This window comes from Gymnogyps californianus, chromosome 23, assembly GCF_018139145.2.
Source record: "Gymnogyps californianus isolate 813 chromosome 23, ASM1813914v2, whole genome shotgun sequence".
In the NCBI taxonomy this organism is placed as follows: Eukaryota; Metazoa; Chordata; class Aves; order Accipitriformes; family Cathartidae; genus Gymnogyps; species Gymnogyps californianus.
In genome coordinates this window covers 300192-308929 of record NC_059493.1, presented here as the reverse complement: position 1 = coordinate 308929, position 8738 = coordinate 300192, and the positions used below count along the sequence as shown (strand labels likewise).

Below are 8738 nucleotides of genomic sequence, written 5' to 3'. Positions count from 1 at the left end.
TGATGTCCCGTGAAGCGTGAGCGGGGGGCTGCTGAAGGTGACGGGGGCTCATGAGGGCAAGCGGGGGCCTGTGGGGTCCTGTGAGGGTGAGCAGAAGCCCATGAGGGGTGAATGGGGGCCCATGAGGGCAAGTAGGGTCCCATGAGGGTGAGTGGGGGCCCATGAGGGCGAGTAGGGTCCCATGAGGGTGAGTGGGGCCCATGAGGGGTCTGTAAGGGTGAGTGGAGGCCTAAGGGTGCGTGGGGTCCCGTGAGGGTGAGTGTGGGGCTTGTAAGGGTGAACGGGGTCCTGTGAGGGTGAATGGGGCCCATGAGGGGGCCCGTGAGGGCGAGTGGGGTCTCATGAGGGCAAGTGGGAGCCTGTGAGGGAGAACTAGGGCTTGTGAGGGGTCCTGTGAGGGCGAGTGGGGGTCTGTGAGGGATTCCCATGGGTGAGTGGGGCCCCATGAGGGCGAGTGGGGGCTTGTGAGGGTGAGCAAGGTCGTGTGAAGGCAAGTAGGGTCCTGTGATGGTGGATGGGGTCCCGTGAGGGCGAATGGTGTGCTGTGAGGATGAGCGGGCTCACGAGGCCGAGTGGGTCCGTGGGTCCTGCGAAGATGGTGGCATCCTGTGAGGGTGAGCGGGGGGTCCTGAGGGTGAGTGAGGCCGTGAGGGCGAGTGGGGGCTCATGATGGGTCCAGTGAGGGCAAGTGGGGTCCCGTGAGGCTCGTGGAGGCTCGTGAGGGGCCCATGAGGGCGAGCGGGACTTGTGAGCGTGGGGAGGGGCGAGCAGGGCTGATGCTTGTACCCCGGCGGTATGGCGAGAAGGGCAAAGGCCATCCGCATCGAGAAGGTCATCTACACGGGGAAGGAGGGGAAGAGCTCCCGGGGCTGCCCCATCGCCAAGTGGGTGAGTGCCTGCGCCCCAGCTCTCATCCCCCTCGGAGCCCTCCCGAGGTAACGCTCCTGCCTGTCCCTCCCTGCCTGGGACAAGGAGGTCCCCGCCGGCGGGGTGGCCACAGCGGGCAGGGGCGGGATGCTCGATCTGCGGCTCGCAAGGAGGAAGCGAGAGCAGCGGCTGCTCCCGGGGAAACTCCACGGGGCTTCCCACCCTAGGCACCCGCCGAACGGCACGTCCGTGCCTGCAGCCCCTGGGCCGGGCATGTCCCCCCACCCGACGCCCCAAAGCCCATGGGAGCCCCACAGCTCCAGATCCCCATGGGGCGCTGCGGAAGGCAGCCAGGACCCGCTTTTGGGGTCTCCCCGTCCCGGGAGGTGTTTGCCATTGGAGTGGTCTGACTCGGCCCCTCCGTTTTCCAGGTGATCCGGAGACACAACCAAGAGGAGAAGCTGCTGTGCTGGTGCGGCACCGGGCCGGCCACCACTGCCAGAACGCTGTCATCATCATCCTGATCCTGGCCTGGGAGGGCATCCCCCGCACGCTGGGCGACACGCTGTACCAGGAGCTCACCGACACCCTCACCAAGTACGGCAACCCCACCAGCCGCCGCTGCGGCTTGAACGACGAGTAAGTCGCACCGTGCCGCCGGTCCGGTTCGGGAGACGGGGTGGGAAGAGGATGCGGGGGTCCTCCCTGTTTTTCGGAGCTGCCATCACCGCGCCGGCGGCTGACGCCCTCTGCGGTGTCCCTCCCGCAGCCGGACCTGCGCGTGCCAAGGCAAGGACCCCAACACCTGCGGCGCTTCCTTCTCCTTCGGCTGCTCTTGGAGCATGTATTTTAATGGCTGCAAATACGCCCGGAGCAAAACTCCCGCAAGTTCAGGCTGGTGGGGACAATCCCAAAGAGGTGGGTGACGCGGGCAGAGCGGGGCAGCACCGGCGGGGCTGTGCGTTCGGACCTCCTTTTACCCCAGCTCCAAGTTTTGCAGGGGGAAGCCTGAAAATAGGATTCCTTGTGGGATTTTTGATGAATTAGGGAGATGGGGAAAGAAAGCCAACCTGGTGAAACCAGAGGGCAGGCTCGCCTTGGCGTCCCAGAGCCAGGACTTTTGGTGTGACAGCAAGTGCCGGTACGGGGTGGCATGAATGGGGTCTCTCTAGAAACCCGAGGGAAGATGCCAGAGGGCGAATGGGTCGAGCAAGCGAAAGCACAACAGACGCTGAGGCTGGAGGTTGAACGGCCAAAACCTCACCAGGAATTTAAGCCGCGTGCTTTGCGCGGGTGGCGGACATCGTGGGAAGGGTCAGATGCCAGGTGGCGTGCGGGGGCTCTGCCCCCATTCCATCCCCGCTGCCGAAACCCCTGGATGACATCCTCCTCTTTTCCCTACCGCAGGAAGAGCTGCTCCGGAAAAGCTTTCAGGACTTGGCCACCGAGGTTGCTCCGCTTTACAAGAGGCTGGCGCCGCAAGCCTACCAAAACCAGGTACCGGCCACCCGCTCGTCACCTTTGGAACACGTCGGCCCGGCGGCAGGCAGAAATGGGTGCGGGGTGGCGGCGCGTAGGAGATTTCGGATAACCGGAGCCCTCTCCTCCTTCCGCCAGGTTACCAACGAGGACGTAGCGATAGACTGCCGGCTGGGCTTGAAGGAGGGGAGGCCATTCTCGGGAGTGACGGCGTGCATGGACTTCTGCGCTCACGCTCACAAAGATCAGCATAACCTCTACAACGGTTGCACGGTGGTAAGCAGGCGGTCGGTGGGGCTTTTCGGGATGCTCCCCCCCTGTTTCGGGATGCTCCTTTTTGAGCCACTCGGTCCTCGCTGTCCCCAATAGTCATGCCTGCATGACTCCAGCGGCCAGTCCTCGATGTTTGCACACCACAAATGAAGCCGTTCGGGTCTGCGGGGTGCTGAAGCCACCCCAACTAGACTAAAGCACGGTGTTAACGGGGACCACGCGTTTGCTTTTGTCTGACCCAAACCCCACGGGAGGTTTCCGAATGCCAGCTGGGGACCGGTGTGGACTGAGAAGGATGCCAGGCTGGTGTGGCTTCACATCGATGGGGGGGGAATAAGGAGGAGGTTTCGCCCCTGTCCCGCGTGGGCCGCATCCAGCAGCGTCCCGCTGACGGCACCCTGCGCTCCCCCAGGTCTGCACGCTGACAAAGGAAGACAATCGCGTGGTGGGCAAAATCCCCGAAGATGAGCAACTGCACGTCCTCCCCCTCTACAAGATGTCCAGCACGGATGAGTTCGGCAGCGAGGAGAACCAAAACGCCAAGGTGGGCAGCGGGGCCATCCAGGTGCTCACGTCCTTCCCCCGCGAGGTCCGCAAGCTGCCCGAGCCCGCCAAGTCCTGCCGGCAGAGGCAGCTGGAAGCAAAGAAAGCCGCCGCAGAGAAGAAGAAGCTGCAGAAAGAGAAGCTGATGACGCCGGAGAAGATCAAGCAGGAAGCGCTCGACCTCCCGACGCTCCAGCAAAACGCAGGTAACGGGGGGCAGAGCCGAGGTCCCGCCGCCCGAGCCGTCCGGAAAGCGCGTGAGGGGACGGGGATGCGGTTGGGGGCTTTCTCGGGCTGGCGGTGTTGAGCGCTCGGCGTGTCGGCGTGCAGGATGGCATTTCTGTGGCGCCTGGGTTTTTCCCCGTACTGCGGTGTGGTGGGGAGCTCTCGCCGCAGCCCGGAGCGTGGGTGTGAATCGGTGCCGGCGCACTGGGCGACGCCAGGCGATGCTGCCCTCTGCGCTCGGCTGGCGAACCCGTCGCCGTGGGATTTTTGAGTCCGGCCGAGTTTTTGGGGTCCTCGCTCCCCACCGGCGGCTTCCTCGGCCGGCGGGTCACGGGGGCTGTGTGTGTGCTGTGCCTGCAGGTATGGCGTTGAAAAGCGGGCTGCCCCCGCAGCCGCTGAAACCTTCCATCAAGGTGGAGCCGCAGAGCCATTACAACGCCTTCAAGTACAACGGCAACGCGGTGGTGGAGAGCTACTCGGTGCTGGGGAGCTGCCGGCCCTCCGACCCGTACAGCATGAACAGTGTTTACTCTTACCATTCCTACTATGCACAGCCCAATCTGCCTTCCGTGAACGGGTTTCACTCCAAGTTCGCGCTTCCCTCCTTCGGTATTACGGCTTTTCCAGCAACCACGTGTTCCCCTCGCAGTTTCTGAACTACGGGGCGCCCGAGAGGAGCGGGAGCAGCTGGGTGAGCAACGGCTACGAGAAGAAGCCCGACATCCCAGCGTTGCAGGAGAACCTCAACCACGCCTACGGGAATGCCGATTTCCCCGAGCCCATCCCGCACAGCGTCCGGAGCAAAAACCATCACCAGCGCACCTACGAGCGGGCTAACCGCTACGCCAGCCAGCAGAAAGCGGCGGCGGCGGCGGCGGCGGCCGGGGCGCACAGGACTAGCTCGGGCTCGGAGGAGGCACCGCCGTTTGCACAGAACTGTTTCGGCAGCCGGCCCATCAAGCAGGAGCCTCCGGACCCTCCGCCTGCCATCGAGCCCCTTCCCGGCGCAGCGGCCATGCCCGGCACCGGCTTAGCCCTGCCGGCCATCCCGGCGCGCGGCGGGGTGCCGGAGCAGCGGTGGAGCCCCTTCAAAACGTCCCGGGGCACGTCTTCCCCCGAGAGGACTAACACGGCGGAGGGCTCGTGGAGCGCCCTGGCGCCGGGTTCGGGCGGGCGGGAGAAGCTGAGCGCCTTCGACGCTGCCGCGCGCTTGCCGCCGCCGGAGAAGCAGTGGCCCAACGTCTTGGCAGGAGAGGCGGCGGCGCGCGGCTCGAGCTTGCTGCCGAAACCGTGGAGCCCCTGCAAGCTGGGGGAGACGGCGCTGGCTGGCACGGGCACCCCGAGCCTGCTGGGGCCGCTGGGTTTCAACTCGGCCTTGCCGGGGCTGCCCAGCTTCCCTGAGGAGCCGTGGGGCTCGGTGAAGGCGGAGGAGCGGAGGACGCCGGCGCCCAGCCCGGGGCTGCCGGAGAAGCTGTGGGAGGCGGCGGTGGGTGACAAGGGGGCGGTGGGGCCCCGCCGGGAGAAGCCGTGGGACCCCTTTGGCCTGGAAGAGGATCTGCCGGAGAAGGTGGTGAAGGAGGAGGAGGAGGAGGACGAGGAAGAGGAAGAGGAAGAGGAGGAGGAGTGGTCGGACAGCGAGCACAACTTCCTGGACGAGAACATCGGCGGGGTGGCCGTGGCGCCCGCCCACGGCTCCATCCTCATCGAGTGCGCCCGCCGCGAGCTCCACGCCACCACCCCGCTGAAGAAACCCAACCGCTGCCACCCCACCCGCATCTCCCTGGTCTTCTACCAACACAAGAACTTGAACCAGCCCAACCACGGCCTGGCGCTGTGGGAGGCCAAGATGAAGCAGTTGGCGGAGCGGGCTCGAGCCCGGCAAGAGGAGGCGGCACGCCTGGGTCTCCCACCAGACGCCAAAGCCTTCGCCAAGAAACGCAAGTGGGGCGGCGCGTTGGCGACCGAGGCGCCCAGCAAGGAGAGGAGGGACTCGGTCCCCACGCGGCAGGCGGTGGCCATCCCCACCAACTCCGCCATCACTGTGTCCTCCTACGCCTACACCAAGGTGACGGGCCCCTACAGCCGCTGGATCTGAGACGGAGGCAACCGCCGCGGCCCCATCTTACCTCAACCCTCGGCAGCGCCGGAGCCCGGCGTTGCTTCGTGGTGCTTTCTCCTCGGGCGTGGGGGAGAAGAAAAAAAAAAAAAAAACAAAAAAACCCAGACAAAAACGAAGCAAAACACAACAACAACAACAAAAAACCCAACCCACGGAAAGCGAACCCAACACGCACGCTCGGAAACAGCGGAGCCGGTGCAGGCGCACGCCGTCGGAGAGCTGCGCTTGGCGAGGAGTTGGCAAACAAAGCAAAACTCGAGAAAAAAAAAAAAGAGGAACGATGCTGTTTTGATGCTTTTCGGTAATCTCATATTTATATCTCCGCGTTTTTTTAATCTAGCCTCGTGCGCCGTGCGAACGGACGGAGAAGTTTATAGCGTCCTTTCGCAAAGGAGAGGTTTTTAATTCCACTTAAAAATGCCTATTTATTGGATTTTATTTTATTTTATTTTTTACTCCGACGACAACGACGAAGCCAATCTTCGAAAAAGAAGCCAACATCGAAAACAACCCCCCTAAACACAGATAAAAAACAACCTGAACACCAAACCAGCTTAAAGGCAAGAGGCGACTCCCTCCAGCTCCGACGCGTGGGGCCCGGCGGGATCGTGTGCTTTACCGTCAGCCGGACACGCTGAACATCCGATTATTTTTTTTCCCAAGGACCTAAAAATACCTATTTTGCAACTCGAGGAGTCCTTTCTTACAGCGACGGGAGACCCGCTCGCGAGCAGGACGTCCCGGGACGGCGCATCTTCGCTCGGCTCCTCGCTGCCGGCGGGATCGGCTCCATCGGGACGGAGCGAGCCGGCGTCTTTCCCGGCGCCGGAGACCTCAGGACACGTCCGGGCTGGGGACTGCCGCCGCCGGGGTGCCGCGCTCGGGCTTGGACTTGGGGGCTCCTTTGCCGACGGCCCCGGGGAGAGCGGCGGCGACGGCGGCAGCGGCGGCGGCGGCATCTCTAAAGGAGCCGACAGGACAAAAACAGAAAGAAAAAACAAAAAAATACAAAAACAGGAAAAAAACACAAACCAACCCCAAACTGTGAATAGCTAGTGTTGCTCTCTGTACATCACTGTTGCTAACGTCTGGTGCTTTCCGTCTCCGGGGGACTTTCTCCGTGCGATCGGCTCTGGGAAGAGCGAATCCCAAGACTTGGCTGGCCAAAACCCCCGCCGGTCCGCCTTCCTCGCCGGTGCCGGCGAGCCGGCGCGACAGCGAGCGCCGCCGGGGCTCGGTGCTTTTTTCTCTCCCCGGGTGCCATCCCTCCTTCCTACGGATCGCCGTTCTTCCCGCAAAAAAAAAAAACAAAAACCAACCCCCAACAAATAACCCAACGACGACAACAACCGCGTGGTGCTTTTCGAACAATCTCAGTCGAGACTTTCCGCCCGTCGCCGATGCCGAAGCCGCGCCGGGATGGACGGACGGGCGAGCTCCCCCGTGGCTCGCCGGGAGGGCGGCGTGGTCGAATCCGGGTGCCGGCGTCCCCGGGGTCGTTGCTTTTGCACTTTCAGGTGCCTTTTGGAGAGCCAGCGAGCCGGAGCCGACGCCGTCACCGTGCAGAAATCACCTTGTGTTTACTGTCACCCTCCTTCCTTGCGCACTGGCACAGATCAGCAGGATCTCGGTAAAACAGCCTGAACATTGACGTGGTCTGATTTTAAACCTGTAAATAGGGAAAGAATTTTTTTAAAAGCACTTTCACCTAGATTTAAAAACGAAAGCGAAACTTAAAAAACAACTCCCCTCTTTCCTTCCCCCTCCCCTCTCCCCCCCCCCGCAACAACTTGAAAGCAGTATGTTTTAAACAAAATTAATGTGGGAGAACTGTAAATACTGGCAGAATATTTAACATGCTTTGTCCGTCCTTCATAATTAATTTTTTTTTTTTTTTTTTAACACCGTAATCTGTAAAGTCGCGTATATTTGACAAGGAAACTCAACGAGCTATTACCGCTTTTCTTATAAATACCCAATAGCATATCAGGATTGTAAGAGTCGATGGCAAGTCAGATTTTAGGGACGCCCGCGGGCGATGCCGGTTCCAGCGCGGGGACCCGACGTGTCGATGTGGTTCGGAGGGCGAAAAGGGGACCCGGCTGATCCCCGCCAGCGGCGTTCGGCGGGGCCGGATTCGGGTGCCGGCCCCGGTTCGCATCGCCCCGGGCTCTCGTCTGACTGTCGTGGCGGGGGTGCCTTGCGAGCTTCGCCTGGATGGGTTTAGAGTCGGGAGGAAAAGGGGTGCGTTCGGAGAAGGCGAGGGTCCGTGTAACCTGTCTAAGTCCTGCTTCCTCGGAGGTTTTTTTCGGTGCAGGGAGGGGGTTCGGTCCGGCGCGGCGTTGGCTCCGGCGGGTTCAACCCGGGTAAGCGGGGAGATGCCGGCGCTGCGGGTCGGGGAGCGAGAACTGCTGCAGTCTCACGTTTTTACACTACATAACGTCTAACCTACCTCAAATCTCAGTCGTTAAAAATTAGCACGCTTCAGACTTCTTCTACGAAAACTCGAAATCTATGCACAGCTCTTTACCCCTTGCTGCTGAGAGGCTGTTTTTCAAGCAAAATCTTTTCCTTTACCCGTCCCGGCGGCCGCGCTCGTCCCACCCGTGCCGAAGCCAGGGAGGTCGTGGCATTAAGGGGGACTTGCTCGGGGAGGGGGGGGGTGGGGAATGTTTTTAATCGCTTCGGAGTGGGATGGGAACCTAATTTTGCAGCAGGTCGCGGCCACAATGGTGCTAGAACAACGCCCGCGGTAGAAACCCTGGGGAGAGCTCGGCGCGGGGAGCCCCGACGGGCTCCTTCCACCCCGCTTTGGTTTTTCCGGCCGCGATGCTTCGCCTCGGGCGGGGAAAGGGGGACACGTTTCGGGGTTCCCCCCCCCCATCTCGACGCTCTCGGGACGAGGCACGGGAAGGAGAAGGAAACCAGAATCCCTGAGGTGCCTCAATTGCTGATTTTTCCTTTTAATACTGGAGTATGCTTTGTGGGCTCTATAAGGCATATTTTTATTAAATGAAATCTTCTAATAAAAACGGTGCTATGGTGTTTTAACAAACTGTATCACGCTTCTGCCTGATTCCATCTCGCTGAGGTGCTACTAATGTATATACGAAACTAGGGAACCAAGAAAAAAAAAAAATAAAGCAATGTCGTTGAGAAGGAAGTTTACTTTTCCGGAGCGACAGCTCGAAGCGTGCTGGGAGCCGGTTGGGTTTATGCAAACTGAAATCGG

At 61.4% G+C, this 8738-nt stretch overlaps 1 protein-coding gene across 1 annotated transcript in view; it reads left to right on the top strand.

The window, feature by feature from the left end:
• Nucleotides 1-6230, top strand: part of TET3 (tet methylcytosine dioxygenase 3) — a 29166-nt gene extending 22936 nt beyond the window's left edge. Inside the window, 4 exon segments of the mRNA XM_050910088.1 lie at nucleotides 2485-2622; nucleotides 3032-3368; nucleotides 3748-3993; nucleotides 3996-6230. Coding sequence (XP_050766045.1) covers nucleotides 2485-2622; nucleotides 3032-3368; nucleotides 3748-3993; nucleotides 3996-5482 — 2208 coding nt within the window. The 3' untranslated portion in view covers nucleotides 5483-6230.
• The last annotated feature ends 2508 nt before the right edge of the window (nucleotides 6231-8738 follow it).